Source organism: Mustela lutreola, chromosome 10 (assembly GCF_030435805.1).
Source record: "Mustela lutreola isolate mMusLut2 chromosome 10, mMusLut2.pri, whole genome shotgun sequence".
Taxonomy (NCBI): domain Eukaryota; kingdom Metazoa; phylum Chordata; class Mammalia; order Carnivora; family Mustelidae; genus Mustela; species Mustela lutreola.
In genome coordinates, this window is record NC_081299.1 from 34,788,643 (window position 1) to 34,810,049 (window position 21,407).

At 52.5% G+C, this 21,407-nt stretch overlaps 2 protein-coding genes across 3 annotated transcripts; one reads left to right on the forward strand and one right to left on the reverse strand.

The window, feature by feature from the left end:
* Positions 1–10: 10 nt before the first annotated feature.
* Positions 11–4,444, reverse strand: BEST4 (bestrophin 4). The gene is made up of 10 exons (XM_059136880.1): positions 4,396–4,444; positions 3,784–4,086; positions 3,592–3,686; positions 2,799–3,032; positions 2,481–2,635; positions 1,971–2,048; positions 1,502–1,687; positions 1,298–1,378; positions 1,039–1,193; positions 11–903 (listed from the first exon to the last, which is right to left on the reverse strand). The coding sequence occupies exons 2-10, from the start codon at positions 3,933–3,935 to the stop codon at positions 633–635; spliced, it is 1,407 nt and encodes a 468-aa protein (XP_058992863.1). The 5' UTR covers positions 3,936–4,086; positions 4,396–4,444; the 3' UTR covers positions 11–632.
* Positions 4,445–16,391: 11,947 nt separating this feature from the next.
* Positions 16,392–21,405, forward strand: PLK3 (polo like kinase 3). 2 transcript variants are annotated; one of them, XM_059136868.1, is made up of 15 exons: positions 16,392–16,727; positions 16,939–17,046; positions 17,135–17,251; positions 17,420–17,549; positions 17,631–17,718; positions 18,499–18,594; positions 18,685–18,883; positions 19,000–19,123; positions 19,304–19,395; positions 19,636–19,729; positions 19,857–19,958; positions 20,052–20,214; positions 20,354–20,483; positions 20,652–20,765; positions 20,877–21,405. In XM_059136868.1, exons 1-15 carry the CDS (start codon positions 16,518–16,520, stop codon positions 21,066–21,068), a joined length of 1,959 nt encoding a protein of 652 aa, XP_058992851.1. In that variant the 5' UTR covers positions 16,392–16,517; the 3' UTR covers positions 21,069–21,405. The 2 variants fall into 2 exon arrangements, with proteins under 2 accessions (XP_058992851.1, XP_058992852.1); XM_059136869.1 differs by having other exon boundaries at positions 16,393–16,727; positions 19,875–19,958.
* Positions 21,406–21,407: the final 2 nt, after the last annotated feature.

Genomic DNA, 21,407 nt, shown 5'->3' on the forward strand with positions numbered 1-21,407 from the left:
ACAACTGTAATTGCACAAGTAATAACTGATTATATTCTCATTGTAAATAAAAAGAATATTACAAGTAAAGTAAAAGTCCCCCAGCACACATACTCTGATGCCTCTTCAGAGTAAGATCAGGATAAGGTATATCCTCAACGTCTTTTCCTATGGGACTCAAATTGTGATGCCTGGACCAGCAGCAGCACCATCACCTGGGAACTTAATAGAAATGCAAATTCTTGAGTTCCATCCCAGATCTAATAAATCAAATCCTAGGAGTGGCACAGGGAAATACACTGAGCAGGCCCTTCGGTGCTACTGATACTCCCTCAGGTTTGAGAACGGGCCCCACAACCCATTGAGCAGGAAATTAACAGTGCATCCGGGTTCTTGTCCTCGGCCCTGCCCATGTATCCTAGTCTCACCTTCCCCAAGCAAACCATCCTACATTTCCCCACCAAAATGGACACATTCCCAACCCTGGTGCTGGCCCCACCATCTTCCCCTTTCAGGGTCTGTCTCTAAATTCTCCAGCTCAGGACACACTGCAAGTGCTCTAATAGTGCTGGAGGTCAGCAGGGTGTTGGGAAGTGAGGGGAGGCAGGCCTTGGAGAGGCGGGCAGAACGGCACTGGGCCAGGCAGCCTCTGATCAGGGCTCCCTGGTCTCGTCTTCTGATGCCACCGATGCCTCCTCAATGCGGTCTGCGGCCTCGGGTTCACCGCTCTCCTCTGCTCGGAAGCGCAGCAGATGCGGGGTCCTGGGGGCTCCTCGCATGCGACCAAATGTCCTGAGGCTGATGGCAGGGGAGGGTGCTCCTGCACCCAGGAAGTGGCTGAGTAGTGGGGTCTGGGCGGGCAGTGGCCGAGCAGCCGCTGGGGACGCTTCCACCTTCATGTTCTGCTCGGGGTCATCGCTCATGCTGCAGGAGGAGGACCGGCTGAGCGAGCCTGGCGCGGGGCCGCCCCGGGACTGGATCTCCCGAAAAGGCTGGGAGCAGGGCGGTGAGGCCTGCCACCCGGGTCAAGTCCTACCTCCACCAGCGTGGGCCACTTACCGAAGGTTAAAGGTGGAGCCCAGGAAGGAAGGCCGCAGAGCCTCGGCTGCAGTGGCCACCGTGTAGGGTGGCTGCGCGGAGTCTTCGTCCCAGTACAGGTCTTTCTCAGCGGGAGGCAGGTTCTGGTACATGTCGTCCACGGATAACAGAGACACCTGGGGCAGGCATCAAGTCGTAAGGATCCGCTGTCCTCTCCACACCCAGGCGGAGAGCTGGCAAGGAGGGGAGCACAGGCAGCTGCCCCCAGACCCCTGCGTACCTGCAAGTTGCGGTCTATGAGCTTGTTGGTCTCAAAGTCGTCATCATCCTCACCAAAGGGGTTGATAATCTGTTCGGCCACCTACAAGTTGCAAGACAGTGTTTTCTGGGCTCAGAGCCCCATTCTCTGTCCTCAAAGGTGAGGTGGGGTTCCTGGGCTCACATCGCTACAGAGCAAGCCAGTACGGCGAGCCTCCATGCCCACCTTGAGCCAGCCAGCATAGAAGAAGAACTGCAGTAGCGTGGTGAGAGGCACGTACATGTCCAGGTCCCCCAGGGTGGATGCTGCTTCTAAAGGCTCCTGAGATTTGGCCGGCCCCGCCTCGGGCTCCACGAACTGGCGGCCAACCAGGGAGAGGCCGAAGAAGGAGTATACTGCTATGGTCACCACCTGGAGAAGGAAGCCTGCCTGAGTCAGGGAGAAATGCCCTCCCTGACCTTGAGGCCCAGTAGGGAATCTGATGAGGAAATAAAACGTATAGCAAGGTGTGGCAGCCTCCGAGGGGATGGGGTCGTCTTAGCAGGGCCCAGGGATGCTTGGAAGATGAGTCCTTGGTTGCTCGGTGTCTCGCTGTACTGAGCTGCCCCAGAGCAGGTATGGTCTCTAATTGTCAGTGTCACACACAGCACTGGACATGCAGTAGGTACTGGGGCTGGGGAGGGGAGGCAGTTACTTGGGTGTAGACGAGAGGGATGCTGATCCAGTCATAGTGGAAAAGCATGCTGCACTTGGCCCGGTACTTGTTCAGCTCCTGCGGGAAAGGCAGGAAGCCAACGTCAGCGGAGGAGAGGAGGGAAGAATGGGGAAAGAACAGAGAAGCCCAGCACAAACTGAGGTCTAGTCTGCTGTCAGGGGGGTCTTATCATGTGGGGGAGGGGGGCCGTGATGGGAAGCAGTTTAGCGAAGTAGTTGCAAGCACAGACTGGGGAAGCAGCAAGTCTGAGTCCCGGCTCTGCTAACTAGTAGTGACTTGGGCAAGTTTCTTGCCACTCACGCAGTGACTCAGTTTTCTCACCCGTGAGAGAGGGACGGTTATAATGTCCCAAGGGCTGTTGTGAAGGCCGAATGAGTTAATGTATGTACAGTACTTCCCACCGTGTGCCATAGGCAATTGGCACCATCCATATTATTCCAGTTTGTAAAGCCAGGGAGGATAGACAGGCCTGGTCTGGGGCCGACTCACTTCCAGTAGCAGACAGAGAGCGATGTCATCACGGATTCGCCCATCCCTGCGGGCCTGGGCCGCCAGGTTGGTAAACCAGACGCAAGGGATCCAGTACTTGTTGAAATCGGATTTCAGGCTCTCAAACTTCTTCCTCTCTTCCTGGGACATGAAACCTGAGGCGATACAGTGAGGGGGGGGGGCACAGACACCTCCCCCGCCCCTAGGACTCGCCCCCACCCTTCCTAGGAGGCCCGTGTTCAGGTCCCGGCCCCGAGCCACCCCCCCAGCCCCCCAAATCCTCCCAACCCGAAAGCCGCCGGGGACACCTGTCCGCACCAGCGTCCACCACGTGCTCCATGGTGGGGAAGCGTTTGAGAACGCGCGTGCTGACCGAGCGCAGCACCAGCACTGACGCCAGGTTGGCGTAGCGAATGAGGGTGCGGCGCAGCAGGCGGCCGCGCTGGTCTACGCCGTGCACGCTGGCCGAGATGACGCACATCAGCTGGTCCGGCAGCGGGATGCTCGTGTACTGGGCCCACCAGCGGTTCACCACCAGGGTCACGTAGAAACCTGATTGGCCGCCGTGCGAGTGCAGACGGGAAGGGACGATGGAAGGCCGGGGGAGTCAGCGTCCCCTGCCCCCAACCTCCCCAGCCAGAGCACCTGGTCCAGGCCAGGCTGAACCAAAGCAAGGAGAAGGACACATTGGGCTTCAGTGCCCTGCCTCGCTGTCAAGGGGAACGCCTCTTCCTAAAGCCTCTACCTTGTTAAGTCAGGTTTGGAGGAGGGAGGAGGGAGGAGGGCAAACCTCCTTCTGCGGAGAAGCGGTCAAGGAATGGTTAACTCTGAGCCCTGCTTCCCATGAAGGTGGGAAGGGGGTGTCCCCTCTAGTACCCAGAGTGGGATTTTGAAGCCAGCCCATGTCTTGTCCCCAGGTGGAGTGAGGGTCCCGCAGGTGACAGGCAGGGTCTAGCCCTCTGGAAATCCTGGACCCAGAACGCAATTCCCTTGCCTGCTGACCTCCAGGCTGTGCTGCTGGGGGTAATTCTGATCCTCTGAACTATCAACTGAACCTGAAGTTCAGGAAGATGGTCAGAAGGATACCCGGGAGAATTCGAGGGAAACTTACCCAGTACAAAGGATAAGGGAATGAGATCTGCAGAACGATTACAGTATCGGGCCACCTGAGCATACACGTGCCTCTGCTCCTGGGTCAGCAGCAGCCTGGAGAAGGTGAAGTGTAAGCCTGGGTTAGAGGGTTGGTGGGTAGATGAGTACCCCACCCCTTGCCCCTGGGCCAGTCCTGAGACCTCCCCCTCACCGGTAGGTGATGCTGAGCAGAGCGTAGAGGGCGATGAAGAGGAGGAACTCTTTGTAAAGGAGCTTGTAGATGCTTCCCCTCCAGCGGAGAAGCAAGCTGGAGAAGCCTCCAAAGCGAGCCTCTGCCACTTTGAGGGTGTATGAGACCGTCATGGTGCTGGGGGCCTGGGTAGGAGGTCACAAGAGCTGCCCCCAGAGCCGTCCCTCTTTACCGGCAAACGTCTGTAGCTTGCCTTCTTCTCAACAAGCTTAATTCCCCAAGCACCCTCCCTTCAGCTCAGGTCACGTACACCCAGTCTTCATCCTATGTCAGTAGACAAGGGGAAGAAGCTTCAGAGCAGACAAAAGCACTCCCATCCCCTCCAGAGCTCAGGGGTACATGGGTCAAGCCAGGATGGAATGGGCCCAGGGGAGCTGAGATCTATAATTTCTCTTGCAAGAAGCTTCCCCGAGTTCCTCCTCCACTCGAAGGGCCAGAAGGAACCAGGTCACAAACTCCTGAGGACAGGAGATCCATCTCCAGTCCAAACCCACAACTATCCTCAGGGGTCTTACTGACAGCTGGTCTCCCAAGATCCCGGGAAACGCCACCTCCCATTCCACACTGGCCTACCTGCTCTGGGCAACGGCCTGTGTTGAGCACGGAGAACTGGGCTAGCCCACACACCACCCATATTTAAATATCTGCTGGGCCCATAAAGCTTAGCTGGACTGAGGTTATCATTGATGGATTGAGGCTGTCACCCAGCTTCCCCTGGCCCTGGGAACTAGATGTGTCTCCCTACCCACTGCAGGGCTGGGCTGGCCTTGGGGTGGCAAAAGGGACATCTGCACTGGCCCTACATCTCACACAGATTACACCATGTCCTTGAAACCAGGATGACAGGGATTACTGTCCCACGCTCCAGGTGAGAAGGCAGATGCATGATGATAAATTGTTATAATCATCACAGCCGCTGATCACAGAGCCCTGACCGACAGGCACGGTGCCAAAGGCCCTGCTAGGTCAGCGTCTCCTGCAATCCTCACCCCAACCCCATTTACACATGAGGCTCCGAGAGGTAAATGACTTGTTCAGGGTCATTGGAGGCAGGATTCAAAACCTGAGTTGATGGACTTGGTTGAGATTGAAAACAAAATAGCCAGTTATTTTACCAGCAAATAGACTTATTCAAAAACAGAGGAATTGCAATTCAGGATATGCAAGCTACAGCAAACCACAGGCGAATCCTGAGAACAAAAGAGAGGAAAGTTATTATATAGGGAAAAAAAGGGAAGTTTAGAGGGGCTACTTCAGGCAAAAGTCCACGGGAGGTTGGTGATGTTTTCTCATTCGCTGAGCTGTGGCAACTTCTCATTGGCTGGGCTCTTGCTATGCAAGGAAAAAGTCTTTCTCCCTCTTGCAGGGGTAGTGAAGTAGGTCCTTTCCAAGTGGAAAATGCAAGATATGCTTCTTGCTGTTGGGGTCTGCAATTGAGTACAAATTGGTGGGGTGTGAGACTCCCCCCACTCTGGTGACTAGACTCTATTTTTTTTTTAACATTTTATTTATTTATTTGACAGATCACAAGTAGGCAGAGAGGTGGGGGAGGGGTGGGGGGAAGGTGAAACAGTCTCCCCGCTGAGCAGAGAGCCTGATGCGGGGCTCAATCCCAGGACCCTGAGATCATGACCCAAGCTGAAGGCAGAGGCTTAACCCACTGAGCCACCCAGGCACCCCATGGACTCTATTTTTTTTTTTAAATGATGTTTCCTTTATTCAGTTTCACAACTCCAAAGGCTGGAAGTGGCCCAATTGGGCCTAAACAAAGGCTTGTGCCCTGGGACCAGGGTCCTGTGCACTGGCCACCCTGCTAGGCTTCTGGCCCAGGCTCTGGGGAGCTCGGCCTGACAATTCCCCATCCGTATTCCACAAGGTTGACAAGGCCACAGGTCTGGGACTTGGGCCTAAGGATGCAGACCTCCCTCAGCCCTGTGTCCAGAATCTTTTTTTTTTTTAGATTTTTATTTTTATTTATTTATTTTTTTAAAAAGATTTTATTTATTTGACACAGAGAGAGATAACAAGTAGGCAGAGAGGCAAGCAGAGAGAGGGAGGGGAAGCAGGCTGCTCGCAGAGCAGAGAGCCTGATGCGGGGCTCAATCCCAGGACTCTGGGATCATGACCTGAGCCGAAGGCAGAGGCCCAACCCACTGAGCCACCCAGGCGCCCCTAAAGATTTTTATTTATTTATTTTGAGAGAGAGGGACAGAGTGAGAGAGAGCATGAGAGGGGAGGTCAGAGGGAGAAGCAGACTCCCCATGGAGCTGGGAGCCTGATGTGGGACTTGATCCCAGGACTCTGGGACCATGACCTGAGCTGAAAGCAGCTGCTCAACCAACTGAGCCACCCAGGCGCCCGTGTCCAGCATCTTGATTCCTAAGGGTATCTGGCATCCTGAGTGGCCATTTCTACTTCTAGGCCTCAATTTCCTCCTCAGTCTAACAAAGGAAATAATAGTTGAGGCACCAGCTCAATTACCCACCTGATACTGAGATCACCCACGAACCCCCAGGAGGACTGGTCCCACTTCTGACCTATTTGGGTCCTTCCCCTACACTGTGATCTGATTTCTCCCCTTCAAGTGTTTCCTAGAGACAGGAAACATGGAGAGGTGGTAGGAGCACAAGCTTGGGAATCAGACAAACCTGGGTTTGACTTCTAGCTCTCTTCGCAGCCTTGTATGAGTTACTTTGTCTCTCTGAACCTCAGTTTTCCTCCTCTACAAAGCAAGATCAATAACACCTGCCACCCAGGGCAGTTGGAATTATTCAAAGAAATAGTCTCCTGAGCCTGGAGCCCTGTGGGCATTTAGCCCTCGCTGCTCTTACCATGAAGAGCCAAGTCTATTCCCTTTGGTTTCTACCTCCTAGTCCTCTGCTGTGTCCCTGAACCAGGCAATCCTTCAGAGATAAAGAGGCAGAGACCTCTCGCCTGAAGCCTTGCCGGCCTATCCCCAAGCCAGACAGTGCCAGGTCCAGGCTTTTCAGCAGGGTAAGGCCTTCTGAGATGTTCCCACCCCTGCTGCCATCACCTGCCTCTGGCTTAGCTCCTTCTCACTGCTCCTGCAAGGTCTGGCTCAGAGGGCCCTCAGGGAAGCTTTCCCTGATCTTCCCCCTGGTCCCTCCCTGAAGCCCTCCAGGTTTCCTCTCTCACAACAAATCACAGTGCTCAGTGACCTGTCTGCAGGGCTCAGCTCCCTTCCAGCCCCTTCGGCCCTTGAGGACAGGATGGTATCTGACTCATGTCAATAGAGCTGGGGAGGACTTGAGCCCAGGTAGGCTTTACTTTACTTTTCTTTTCCTTTATTTTCTTTTTAATTTTTTCCCCTTTCCACCTGAAAGACATCTGGCCCTCCTCCCCTGCACCTTTTTTTTTTTCTCTGAGAAACCTCTAAGATGAGCAAATTCTGGAAAACTACTCATGGCCAGAAGAGTCATGTTCTCTTTCTGGGCCCCAGGTGAGCCAGGGGAGATGTCAATATGAGGGGAAAATTGGTGTGTGTGTGTGTGTGTGTACGTGTGTGCATGTGTCCCAGAGGTCTGGAAGACCAGGACCTCTCTCCTGGGGAGGGCAAGATACAAGCTCTGGGTGCTCAGCCAGCATGGCCATGCAACCCTTCCCAAGCTCTGATTTGTGGCTTTTCTAGAGCACTCTGGGCTGCATACCACTTAAAGAGTCTTGTACCAGGGGGCCCAGGCCTGGGACTGAGAGGAGCTCAAGCCCTGAGATCCTGGGAGCTTCCTTGAGGACAACCCAGGCTGCTGCCATTCAATCATCGCCCCTCCCCCATCTGCTTCTGTGGCCCTCACCCTTCTGCCTGTTACCCACACTCTGGATCACTGCGCTGAGTTTCCCACAGAGCCATGGATAAAGGTACAGGACTTGAAGCCTCACTCATGGAAGGGGAGTCCCCAGTCCCCAGTCCCCAGTCCCCTCCCTGCCCTTCCCTCCTGAGTCACCTTATCTCCCTTCCCAGAGGCTGACAGTTCCCTTTGGTTTACGGTCTGGGAGAGGGAAGCACTCCACCTGTAAATCATTTACTCCACCCTTTACCTGTCCTCTAGTTCTTGCGTCTCCCTCTCTCCATGTCCTAATGGCCCATGCCCCCTCCCCTCCTCACAGCCCGGTGGGATATATGGCTTAGCACCTCACAGCATGGAGTCTGGAGCCAGGCTGCCCAGATTTTCCAAGCTGAACACTGTGAACTACCTTTGTGACCTTGGGTAAGACGTTTAACATTTCTGTGTTTAATTTCTCCATGGCGAAATAGGGAGGATAATACCTTTCTCATAGAATTTCTGGGAATATTAAATGCATTAATATTTATCAAGTGCTCAGAATAGCACATGGTGAGTATGAAATCCTGCTGTAGCTATTAGCCTCTCTCTGGTTTGGCTTTAGGACTTCGGCTTCTGCACCCACCAAAGAAACCCAAGATCTTACTGCTGATTCCAACAGCCCCCTCCCAAGTTCTACCCTTAGTCTCTGTCATTCTTTTTTTTTTTTTAATGTGGGGCTCAAACTCATAACCCTGAGATTAAGGGTCACATGCTCTACTGACTGAGCCAGCCAGACGCCCCGAGGCATCTCTCATTCTTGAAAGACATCCTTGACCTCAGTGACCTGAAACGGACAAGAGATTCTGAGGGGCACCTGGGTAGCTCAGTGAGTTAAGCATCTGACTTTTTTTTTTTTTTTTAAGATTTTATTTATGGGCGCCTGGGTGGCTCAGTGGGTTAAGCCGCTGCCTTCTGCTCAGGTCATGATCTCAGGATCTTGGGATCGAGTCCCGCATCGGGCTCTCTGCTCAGCAGGGAGCCTGCTTCCTCCTCTCTCTCTCTGCCTGCCTCTCTGCCTATTCATGATCTCTGTCAAATAAATAAATAAAATCTTAAAAAAAAAGATTTTATTTATTAATTCAGAGGGGGAAGGGCGGAAGGAAAGAGAGAGAGAGAATCTCCTGCAGAACCCCCACTGAGGTGGGAGCCTGACATGGGAGCTCAATCCCAGGACCCTGAGATCATGACCTGAGCCAAAATCAAGAGTCCGAAGCTTAATCGACTGAGCCCCCCAGGCACTCTGTGTTGGGCTCTGTGCTCAGCGCAGAATCTGTTTGAGTTTCTCTCTCCTTCTCCATCTTCCGCTCGCCTTGCTTGTGCACACACTCTCTCTCTCTGAAAGAAAGGAAGAAAGAAAGAAAGAAAGAAAGAAAGAAAGAAAGAAAGAAAGGACTTAAAAAAGAGAGAGAAATTCTGATTCTGAGCTGCCAAGGGGGCAGGGAATGTGGGACACGTGCGCAACGAGGGGCAGCAGAGCCTCACAGAATCTTCTAGGGGCTGGAGACCCAGAGAACTCTGAAAAACCTCAGCTTGGGCACAGACTGTGAGGTTCTTGAAGCAGGGGAGGAGAAAGAGCATTAATAAGAGGGACATAGAGACATGGAGCTGTGTAGGAGGACAGGTGCAAGGAAGAGAAACAGGGACCCCCAGAAAAGTCAGGCAGTGGTGAATAGTGGAGTCAGACATCTTGGGTTCAGAATTTAACTCTACCCCTTTGTAGCTGTATGTGACCTTGTGCAAACAGCTTAACCCCTTGAGCCTCAGTTTCTTCATCTGTGAAGTGGGAATAATAATCACATCCATGTAATAAGGCTACTGTGAGCAGTCAACAGCGTAAATGCTTAGTCCAATGCCTGGTGTGTGGCAGGGTCTAAGATCCACTCATGGTCGCATATGTTTCACTGAGGGAGGAGGCAGAGGACACTTCCGGCCCTTAGTTACAACATTCAAGAGGAGCTCCTCCTAGTGTCCTAGTTTCTGGAGGAGGACTCAAAAATCTTGTTAACCTCCCAAGGGGAGAAGACAGTGAAGGGTAACAGAATATGGCACCCAACTTGCCACTTTGGCATAGTGACTATTTTGAACTGTAGGTACTTGAAAAACAGGAAATGCCGGGAGAGGCCTTCTCTGAACTCCCCTTACCTGCCTAAAGGCAGATCTCTAAAAGGATTTGATGGGCATAAACGCCCTTCCTGGGAATGTCTTCTCATATCACAGGAGAGGAAACTAGAAATCTATGCCACACCCAGACAAACTTGGTCCCAAATTATCATATCTCCTATCCATTCTTCTAAAGGTCCATTCATTTTTTCTAGAAATCATTTACTTTTCCCTGAGAGTATTTCTCTTCCCTTTTCCCTATTAAGATGGTATTTAATTGGGGTGCCTGGGTGGCTCAGGTCATGATCTCAGGGTCCTGGGATAGAGCCCCACATTGGGATCTCTGCTCAGTGGGGAGCCTGCTTCCCCATCTCTCTCTGCCTGCCTCTCTGCCTACTTGTGATCTCTGTGTGTGTGTGTGTCAAGTACATAAATAAAGATTTTTTTTTTTAAAGATGGTACTTAATTGAGGAAGACACAAAGAAATGGAAAAATGTTCCATGCTCATGGATTGGAAGAACAACTATTGTGAAAATATCTATACTACCTAAAGCAACCTATACATTTAATGCAATCTCTATCAAAATACCATCAGTTTTTTCAAAGAAATAGAACAAAAAATCTTAATTATATGGAACCAGAAAAGACCCCAAATAGCCAGAGGAATATTGAAAAAGAAAACAAAGTTGGTGGCATCACAATTCCAGACTTCAAGCTCTATTACAAAGCTATAATTATCAAGATTGTATGGTACTGGCAGAAAAACAGACACATAGATCAATGGAACAGAATGGAGAGCCCAGAAAATGGACCCTCAACTCTATGGTCAACTAATCTTCGACAAAGCAGGAAAGAATGTCCAATGGAAAAAATACAGTCTCTTCAACAAATAGTGTTGGGAAAATTGGACAGCCACATGCATAAAAATGAAACTGGACCATTTCCTTACACCACACACAAAAATAGACTCCAAATGGATAAAAGACCTCGATGTAAGACAGGAATCCTTCAAAATCCTCAAGAAGAACACAGGCAGCAACCTCTTCGATCTCAGCTGCAGCAACTTCTTTCTAGGAACATCGCCAAAAGCAAGGGAAGCAAGGGCAAAAATGAACTATTGGGACTTCATCAAGATCAAAAGCTTTTGCACAGCAAAGGAAACAGTCAACAAAACCAAAAGACAACTGACAGAATGGAAGAAGATATTTGCAAATGACATATCAGGTAAAGGGCTATTACCCAAAACCTATAAAGAACTTATCAGACTCAATACCCAAAGAACAAATAATCCAATCAAGAAATGGGCAGAAGACATGAACAGACATTTCTGAAAAGAAGACATCCAGATGGCCAACAGACATTTGAGAAAGTGCTCCACATCAGTCGGCATCAGGGAAATACAAATCAGAATGGCTAAAATTAACAAGTCATGGGGCGCCTGGGTGGCTCAGTGGGTTAAGCCTCTGCCTTCGGCTCGGGTCATGATCCCAGGGGCCTGGGATTGAGTCCCGCGTGGGGCTCTCTGCTCAGCAGGGAGCCTGCTTCTCCTCATCTCTCTCTGTCTGTCTCTCTGCCTATTTGTGATCTCTCTCTCTGTCAAATAAATAAATAAAATCTTAAAAAAAAAATTAACAAGTCAGGAAACGACAGATGTTGGCAAGGATGCAGAGAAAGGGAAACCTTCCTACACTATTGGTGGGAATACAAGCAGGTACAGCCACTCTGGGAAACAGCATGGAGGTTCCTCAAAAAGTTGAAAGTAGAGCTACCTTACAACCCAGCAATCACACCACTGGGTACTTACCCTAAAGATACAAATGCAGTGATCCAAAGGGGCACGTGCACCCAAATGTTTATAGCAGCAATGTCCACAACAGCCAAATCATGGAAAGAACCTAGGTGTCCATCAACAGAAGAATGGATAAGGAAGATGCGGTATATACACACAGACACACACACAGAGACACACACAGGAATATTATGCAGCCATCAAAAGAAATGAAATCTTACCATTTGCAACAATGCGAAAGGAACTAGAGGGTATTATGCTGAGTGAAATAAGTCAATCAGAGCAAGACAATTATCATATGATCTCTCTGATATAAGGAATTTGAGAGGCAGGGTGGGGGGTCATGGGGGGTAGGGAAGGAAAAAATAAAACAAGATGGGATTGGGAGGGAGATGAACCATAAGAAACTCTTAATCTCAGGAAACAAACTGAGGGTTGCTGGGTGGTGGGAAGGTAGGGATAGGGTGGCTGGATTATGGACATTGGGAAGGGTATGTGCTATGGTGAGTGTTGTGAAATGTGTAGGCCTGATGATTCACAGACCTGTACCCCTGGGGCAAATAATACATTATATGTTAGTTTTTTAAAAAGAAGGTATTTAAGCTTGAATTCTAAGCTAGATGAGTTCCTCATTTTTTCTGGGTATCTCCCATTTTTTCATGCATAAGTATTACATTAATAAACTTGTATTTGTTCTCCTTTTGTTAATGCTTTTATTGAAGAGTTTCATCTGAAGACCTAAGATGGACAGAGGTAAGATCTTGACTTCTGCACAAAGTCCTAACACCCAATACTTTAGAACGTGACTGTATTTAGAGACTGACCCTTTAAAGAGGTAAGTAAGTTAAAATGAGGCTGCTAGGTGGACTCTAGTCTGATTTGACTGGCTTTTTTTTTTTTTTTTTTTTTTTTTAGATTTTATTTATTTGAGAGAGCGTGTGCACAAGAGAGCGAGAGAGAGCGAATGCACAAGGGGGTGGCAGAAGGAGAGGGACATGCTCAGGCTCCCCACTGAGCAGGGAGCCTAACACACAGGCCTCGATCCCAGGACCCTGAGATCATGATCTGAACCAAAGGCAGACACTCAACTGGTGTTTTTATGAGAAGAAGAGATTAGGACAGACAGAGGAAAAGCTCATGTAGATAAAGAGGATTAAGAGGTACAAATTTTGGGGTGCCTGGATGGCTCAGTCTGTTAAGTGCCTGTCTTTGGCTCAGGTCATGATCCCAAGGTCCTGGGATCAAGTCCTACATCGGGCTCCTTGCTCAGCAGGGAGCCTGCTTCTCCCTCTGCCTGCTGCTCCCCCTGCTTGTGCTCTCTCCCCCTCTCTGACAAATAAATAAATAAAATCTAAAAAAAAAAAAAAGTTACAAGTTTCCACCTATAAAATAAGTAAGTCACACAGATGGAGAATAAAATTGTACCATAAGGCACGCAGTCAATATTACAATAATGGTGTATGGTGACACATGATGACTACACTTCGGGTGGTGAACACTGAGTAATGTGTAAAATTGTCGAATCTGTGTTGTATATCTGAAACTAAAATAAAATAGATTCCAATTTACTTAAGTTAAAAAAAAAGAAAGATCATGTGAACTCAAAGGGAGAAGACCACCTATAAACCAAAAGAGAGGGGCACATGGGTGGGTGGTTCAGTGAGTTAAGCCTCTGCCTTCGGCTCAGGTCATGATCTCAGGGTCCTGGGATGGAGCCCCACGTCGGGATCTCTGCTCTGCAGGGAGCCTGCTTCCCCCTCTCTCTGCCTACTTGTGATCTCTGTCAAATAAATAAAAATCTTAAAAAAAAAAAAAAAAAGAGAGAGCCCTCAGAAGAAACTGTTAAAAAACTAAATTCAGGGGCACCTGGGTTGTTCAGTCTGTTGAGCCTCTCACTCCTGATTTTGGCTCTGGTCCTTGTTTCAAGGTCATGGGATTGAGTCCCCTTCCTTCCCCTTGCCCCTTCCCCTGCTCATACTGAAGCACTCTCTTTCTCTAAAATAAACCTTTAAGATTTTATATATTTGAGAGAGAGAGAGAGAGAGAGAATGAGCGCATAAGCAGGGGGAGTATCAGAGGGAGAGGGAGAAGCAGGCTCCCTGTTGAGCAGGGAGCCTGAGAAGGGCTCAATCTCATCCTGGGATCCTGAGGGGCCTGAAGCCTGACACTTAACTGACTGAGCCACCCAGATGTCCCTAAAATAAATAAAATCTTGGGGTGCCTGGGTGGCTCAGTGGGTTAAGCCTCTGCCTTCGGCTCGGGTCATGATCTCGGGGTCCTGGGATGGAGTCCCGCATCGGGCTCTCTGCTCAGCGTGGAACCTGCTTCCTTTTCTCACTCTCTGCCTACTTGTGATCTCTGTCAAATAAATAAACAAAATCTGAGTACAAAATGGAAAGTTTTTTTTTTATAGGAAGGAACTTGGGGCAGGAAAGTTAGAAGCAAAGTAAAAGAAAGGATTGTTTCAGGCGAGGTCATTTTCCCTTAGGAAGAAGAATAGGGGGTCTTATCATGCTGATCACCTCCTCTTTCTTCCGGGGGCGAAAGTGTCCTGTGAAAGACTTACTAGCACCTACCAGAATATTCCTGACAGGTTGAGATTTATATTTTCTGGGGGAGGTGGAAACTGCAATTACATCAGGTATTAAGCCCTGGCTGGGTGACATGGCCTCGCCCACCCAAGTAACGCCATTTGAGGCCTACGGTTTTCTTTTTAACAGAATCAACCTTGTCAATACCTTGAGCTTGGACTTCCAGCCTTCAGAACTATGAGAAAATACATTTCTGTTGTCTAAGCCACGTAGTGCACAGTATTTTGTTATGGCAGCCCTGCTGAACTAATACAAAGACATTTTGCTTTATTTTCCAAATGTAAAATTGCAACCTCGAATATGACTTTTCAAACTACACATGCTTCAGCTTCATTTTCTCTGTAGATCTGTCCTTTCTGGTCCCACCACTACCATCTCTCCACTGGAAAACTGTTGACTGGTAGGATAAAGACCAAACTCCTGACTAAGGCGCTTAAGGCCACCCCCTCCTCACCTCCCAGTCTCCCTCCCCCATCTGAGCTATTAGTTATTATCCCCATTTCAGGTTTCTCCCATCAGTGGCCCTGAAGGGCAAGGTTAGAGGGCTTGATGAGGGGTTGGGTGGGTGGGAAATATGGAATGGAAGGTTACAACAGAGACGACAGGAAAGGCAGGGAGAGCAGCAAGTTGCTGGGGCAATGACCCGTAATCTCAGTAATCCCAACAGGAGGGACTACAACTCAGATTAAGCTGGGAGGGGAAGATGGAGGGAAGTGGGTACTGTGCAGAGATTTTTAGCTTTTGGGGGATACAACTGACAGAAATTAGGTTCTACTCAGTATCTGTTGACTCACCTGGCTACTCTTTCTAAAGCAAGCTCTTTGGTTAGTTAGTCTTCTGTTGACTTCCTTCATAGCATTTTTCAAAACCCGCAAAGACTTTTTTTTTTTTAAAGATTTTATTTATTTCTTTGACAGAGAGAGATCACAAACAGATCACAAGTAGGCGGAGAGGCAGAGAGAGAGAGACAGACAGACACACACACACACACACACAGGGGGAAGCAGGCTCCCCGCTGAGCAGAGAATCCCAGGCAGGTCCCTGAGATCATGACCTGAGCCAAAGGCAGAGGCTTAATCCACTGAGCCACCCAGGCGCCTAAACCTGCAATGACTTTGTTCTTAAATTTGCCTCTTGTCTGTTTCCAAAGAGCAGAGTGTGGACTAAATGAGGGCTGCAACCTTGAGCGGCCTTGTTCAGCCAGTGCTTGGCACTTGGCGGGTACTCTTAATAGGTCTTTGAGGCCTGAATGGCTTAATAATTGATTGAGTGGGACAGAGTGAGGGCAGAGAGGTGAGAAGGACAAAGCCAGGGGGAGGCCTGTGATAACTGGGACAAACACCACCTCTCTCTCTGTTTTTGGCCCTGGGAAGGGTAGGCTCGAACTAGGAGTCTAGCGGTCCACATGGCCCCAGGACCACCTGCCCAACTGTCCATCACTAGATTTGACAAAATCCTAATTCCCATTCTTCACTTTCTGGCCTTCTGACCACCGAATCAAGGCACTAGGTGTTTTCAAGGAAAGGGAATAAGGGACCCCGCCAGAACCCGAGATCTAACTCTCAAGGTTGTGGAGGAGGGAAACAGAGGATGCGACGAGGCACATGGCAAAAATCTTGAAAGTTGGGGTGTTTGACCCCAAAAATTCAGCGTGGCAGCCTCCCCCTCCTCCACCGGCTCCGGCCAGTCCCAAACCAGGCTCAGGAGGGTGCAATTCTTCCTAAACCCTAAAGGGGGTAGTACCGGCCCGGGCCCGGGGGCTCTGGCCTAGGCCGTGGGACCGCGGAAGGTCTAGCGCACTTAAAAGGGCGTGTGGGAGACGCCCTCTGGCAAAAGTGAGCGCCGCCCCTGCCTCTCCCTTCCCGCCAGGCTCGCCGGTCTATCTAGTTGCCGGGGGAGACTCCCCAGATACCCAGCCCCACTCAGACTTCAGAAAAAGACCCGAAAGATGGGGAAAGAAAGAGACACCCCCCCCCCCCCCCATGAACGGACTCTCGTTCACCAGGACGTAGGGAGAGGGGCACGGAGAAACGGCTGACCCCGACATTCTGGTCTCAGCCGCATGGTGACTACCAGAACGGTTGCGGCGTTAAGGCGTGGGGAGGAGGCTGGGCCTGGATTTGCGTTGGGTGGGAGGAGGAGCTTATCGGTGACGCAGGGCTTGGGGAGGGGCGTGGCTTCTAGGTGAGTCACCGCCTGGAAGGGGGCGGGCTCTTAGTGACGAGCCGCCGGGGAGGAGACAGGCGTTCATTGATAAAAACGCCGAGCTCCCTCGGGCGCTAGCGCAGCGTAGCAAATCCCGGCAGCGCCACGCGCGGCCCGGGCCGGGCGGAACCGAAACAAGCCGGGCCCGCGCTGCGACGCACCGCCTGCATGGAGCCAGCCGCCGGCCTCCTATCCCCGCGCCCCTTCCCGCGTGCGGCCGCTCCGCCCGCGCCCCCTGCCGGGCCCGGGCCGCCTGGAAGTGCAGTGCCGGGACCTGAAGTGGAGATGGTGGCTGGGCCACCCGCGACGGATCCAGGGCGCCTTATCACAGACCCGAGCAGCGGTCGCACCTACTTCAAAGGCCGCCTGTTGGGCAAGGTGAACTGGTGGGGTGGTGTGCTAGCGATGGGAGTGGGGGGGTCCCGCTGACCTCCTTGACCGCGCCGGGTGGGGTGGGGGCGCTTGCCCTCGGCGCGGGGACGCAGGGACGCTTGCCCTCGGCGCGGGGACGCTCTTCCTAGGCGCGGGGACGTCTGCGGGCTGGACTTGGCTGTCCTGGAGCTCTCTGCTTGATGCTCCCTCACCATAGGGGGGCTTTGCCCGCTGCTATGAGGCCACTGACACAGAGACGGGCAACGCCTACGCGGTCAAAGTCATCTCGCAGAGCCGCATCACCAAGCCGCATCAGCGCGAGAAGGTGGGCCCGGGCCCAGCGGACCAGGGGTGGGGTGGGGACAGTGGTGAGGGAGCCCTTGAAGGATGACCACCCGGCGCCCGCTTTGCAGATCCTAAACGAGATTGAGCTGCACCGCGGCCTGCAGCACCGCCACATCGTGCGTTTCTCGCACCACTTTGAGGATGCGGACAACATATACATTTTCCTGGAGCTCTGCAGCCGAAAGGTGAGCGATGACGGAGAGTGGGAGAGGGAAAGGGCGGTGGCGGGGTGGGGGGCGGCGGCGGCGGCTTAAGACCCAAAGCTGGAGCCCTTTCTCCTCTTCAGTGAGCGCGAACGGAGGGAGGGTCAGAGAGGGCGGATCAGGGGCTAAAGCTCAGGTGGCTCTCTGCAGTCCCTGGCCCACATCTGGAAGGCCCGGCACACTCTCTTGGAACCAGAGGTGCGCTATTACCTGCGCCAGATCCTTTCCGGACTCAAGTACTTGCACCAGCGGGGTATCCTGCATCGGGACCTCAAGCTGGGTGAGCCTCCCATGCCGGCAGGATTGGGGGTTGGGGAGGCGGAGAGAAAGGACTCTGACACACCTTTCATACCCCATTCAGGGAATTTTTTTATCACCGAGAACATGGAACTGAAGATGGGGGACTTTGGGCTGGCAACCCGGTTGGAACCCCCGGAACATAGGAAGAAGTGAGTGTTTGAGGAGAGGGGTGGCCACAGTCTGTGACACAGATGACGTGTGTGACAGTGAGTATGTATGTGGGAGGCATGATGACTGCCTGATGTGTGTGTGTGATAGATGGGAAAAGGATGATGGGTTGTTTGTGTGTGTTGCAGGGGAATGTGGAGGTGGCAGCTGGAGTTACTGGGACTGGTGGGAAGGCTGTTTGAGTCCCTGAGACAGATGAGGGGTATAAGGATTCTCGGAGATGTTTGACTGGATCCTCTGTATGGGTGGGGGAAGGTGACATAAGCGATGTGTGTGTGAGACAGACTGAGTGTGGGAATGGCAGGACATGATATCCTGTGTAAGAAGACCCTGCTGTGGCCATGGTGACTGGGTGTGAGTGACAACAGACAGCATGTGTGGCTGATGAATGTTTTGGGGAATATGACAGCTGGTGTTGGTTTGTGTGTGCACAGACCAGAGGAGGTGACAGCCTGTATGGGTGTCTGACAGACGGGAGTGGGGGACTGAGGTTAGGATGCTAACCTCGGAGGAGGGGGAGGGGGTGGGGGGTGGGGGTCAAGGCCTCCCCTGTCCTGCAGAGCAGCTGAGCAGCTGGGCCAGGCGGGTGGGCGGGGACTCAGCTGCCATCCCCAGCATCCATTGTCCCAGGACAAGCAGGAGTTCTCTTGCCTTTGGTGACAGGCAGCTGCTTTGTCTGGACTCAAAGTGGGGGCAGGGAAGGGGGGGCTAGCCAGGCCGGGTCTGAACCTTCTTCTCTCTTCCTCCCTATCCCTTTCCAGAACCATCTGTGGCACCCCCAACTATGTGGCTCCAGAAGTGCTGCAGAGACAGGGCCATGGCCCGGAGGCAGACGTGTGGTCCCTGGGCTGTGTCATGTGAGTCCCAGGGTCATCTGTACCCTGGTGGGGGCCCAGGTGAGGTGTCCCTTCCGCTGCACTCCTGACCGCCTTGCCTCTGCCCTTCAGGTACACACTGCTGTGTGGGACTCCCCCCTTTGAGACAGTTGACTTGAAGGAGACGTATCGCTGCATCAAACAGGTTCACTACACACTGCCCGCCAGCCTCTCACTGCCTGCCCGGCAGCTTCTGTCTGCCATCCTTCGAGCCTCACCCCAAGACCGCCCCTCAATCGATCAGATCCTGCGCCATGACTTCTTTACCAAGGTCTGTGGCTCCCTAGACATCTAAGTCAAGTCTGCATATTCCAAGGGGATTCAGTGGGGGTAGATGACCAAACTCCTGAGGCTTCTCTTCTTTGCTCACATGACTTCCCTCCTCAGGGCTACACCCCCGACCGGCTCCCTGTCAGCAGCTGTGTGACAGTCCCAGACCTGACACCCCTTAACCCAGCTAGGATCCTATTTGTCAAAGTTACCAAGAGCCTCTTTGGCAGGAAGAAGAAGAGTAAGTCTGGAATGTCAGTGGTGTGGAGGATATAGCGTGGCGGGGCGGGCTTGGCACATTCATTGTGGGGGCATGAATGTGAATGCCTTTGAACCGCTGGGGAGAGCATGTGCCCATCTGTATCTCCGCAGGAGCCCTGGGGATGGGCAGGATATGAAGGTTATATCTTCCCCCACCCAGGTAAAAACCATCCTGAGGAGCGGGACGAGGTCTCCTGTTTGGTGAACGGCCTCATGCGGACGTCCATTGGCCATCAAGGTGCCAGGCCAGAGGTGAGGTGCTCACATGGGTAGTGTGCCCTGACTCACTCTCACCCTAGCAGCTGTAGGAAGCCTGGGATAAAAGAAGCTAGTGAAGCATTTAACCTCGTGCTGTCCTAATTGGCTGCGTCTCATTAGCCAAGCGGGGCTGACCTGGGGTGCCCCGGCTGCCAGGGCAAGGCTAGGCCATGGACTCTCGAGGATTCGGACCTTGAGGCCTATCTTACTCCTTTCCCTTCTCCAACTCTCCAGGCTCCAGCAGCTTCCGGCCCTGCCCCCCTCAGCTTGGTAGAGACAGCACCTGAAGACAGCTCACCCCATGGGACCCTGGCGAGCAGTGGAGATGGTGAGAAGCTAGGAGGAAGAGAGGGGCTATAGAGGTTGGTGGGGCTAAACCCAGGGGCTAAACTCAGGAAAAGAGTGTCAGAGTGTCAGAGAAACATGGCCTGTGTCCTGGTGATGCCTCATTCCAGGTTCCCTGTTCCCTTCAGGGTTTGAAGAAGGTCTGACTGTGGCCACAGTCGTGGAGTCAGCCCTCTGTGCTCTGAGAAACTGCTTGGCCTTCATGCCGCCAGGTAAGGGTGGAATCCAGTAGGGGTGGATGGTGTCGGGAGTTCTTTGGCCTAAAGGTGGGAAACAGGTCCTCACTCCTTCCTCTTCCATGACAGCGGAACAGAACCCAGCTCCACTTGCACAGCCAGAGCCTCTGGTATGGGTCAGCAAGTGGGTGGACTACTCCAACAAATTTGGCTTTGGGTATCAGCTGTCCAGCCGCCGTGTGGCTGTGCTTTTCAACAATGGCACACACATGGCCCTCTCAGCCAACAGAAAGTAAGTGTTCTTCTGGTTTGCCTGGTATCTGGGCCACTGTGCCTAGTAGGTGTGTGCTCCTGCACTGGGGTGTCCTGGGGTCTCCGGGGGTGGGCATTGGCGACGGGCTCTCTCTGACCTCGTGTCTCCTCTCCTTCAGGACCGTGCACTACAACCCCACCAGCACAAAGCACTTCTCCTTCTCTGTGGGTGCTGTGCCTCGGGCCCTGCAGCCTCAGCTGGGTGTCCTCCGGTATTTTGCCTCCTACATGGAGCAGCGTCTCATGAAGGTGTGTGATTGGAGTAGTGCACATTGATGAGTAACGCATCCTAACCCCTTCCTGGTCCCCTTGGCGGGAGGGGTGGAGGGCTCAGAGCTGGAGGCTAAACCTCTGTGGGAGACATCAAGGGGGGGCAGCATGACTCCTGTCAGGCAAGTGACCTGCTCCTGCTCCCAGGGTGGAGATCTGCCCAGTGTGGAAGAGCTGGAGGTGCCGGCGCCCCCACTCCTGCTGCAGTGGGTCAAGACGGATCAGGCCCTCCTTATGCTGTTCAGTGACGGCACTGTCCAGGTGAGAACCCCTCCTGGAGCTGGGGGGAAGGTCAGGGAGACCCCTGGTGCAGTGGGGAGGAAACTGGACCTGGGGCCTAGGCTCTGACCAGGGTGACCCTTCTGCGCACAGGTAAACTTCTATGGAGACCACACCAAGCTGATCCTCAGTGGCTGGGAACCCCTGCTTGTGACTTTTGTGGCGCGTAATCGCAGTGCTTGTACTTACCTCGCTTCCCACCTCCGGCAGCTGGGCTGCTCCCCAGACCTGCGGCAGCGGCTCTGCTATGCTCTGCAGCTGCTCCGGGACCGCTGCCCAGCCTAGGCCCTAACCCTCAGGGCAGGCTATGACCCAAAGTGTCAGGTCTGAGGCCTTTGCCTGTAAGGCTCTGGCCCTGGCCTTTGCGGGCCTACCTGTCCCTTTGGTGCCTCACTGGGGGCTCTGGGCCGAATCCCCCAGGGAATCAGGGACCAGCTTTACTGGGGTTGGAGTCTGCCTGTCCCAGCAGCCTCCTACCCCTTCTCCAAGAAAAGCCTGAGCCTTAGTCCCCAGCTCGGGGGCGTTATTTATGGACCACTTTTATTTATTAACAGACATTTATTTATTGGGATCGAGCCCCAGGGAGGGCCTCCTCCTGGGAGAATAAATCGTTTTTGCAGAACT

What these genes read in the sequence shown, in the direction of transcription:
- BEST4 (XM_059136880.1), bottom strand. Translation starts at nt 3,935, where the DNA reads ATGACGGTCTCATACACCCTCAAAGTGGCAGAGGCTCGCTTTGGAGGC. An exon ending in CTGCTCAGCATCACCTACCG is followed by an intron (nt 3,687 to 3,783) that starts GTGAGGGGGAGG and finishes CACCTTCTCCAG; the next exon opens with GCTGCTGCTGACCCAGGAGC. An exon ending in TCTATGCTGGCTGGCTCAAG is followed by an intron (nt 1,379 to 1,501) that starts GTGGGCATGGAG and finishes TGCAACTTGTAG; the next exon opens with GTGGCCGAACAGATTATCAA.
- PLK3 (XM_059136868.1), top strand. Translation starts at nt 16,518, where the DNA reads ATGGAGCCAGCCGCCGGCCTCCTATCCCCGCGCCCCTTCCCGCGTGCG. An exon ending in CCCCCGGAACATAGGAAGAA is followed by an intron (nt 17,719 to 18,498) that starts GTGAGTGTTTGA and finishes ATCCCTTTCCAG; the next exon opens with AACCATCTGTGGCACCCCCA. An exon ending in CTTGGCCTTCATGCCGCCAG is followed by an intron (nt 19,959 to 20,051) that starts GTAAGGGTGGAA and finishes CTTCCATGACAG; the next exon opens with CGGAACAGAACCCAGCTCCA.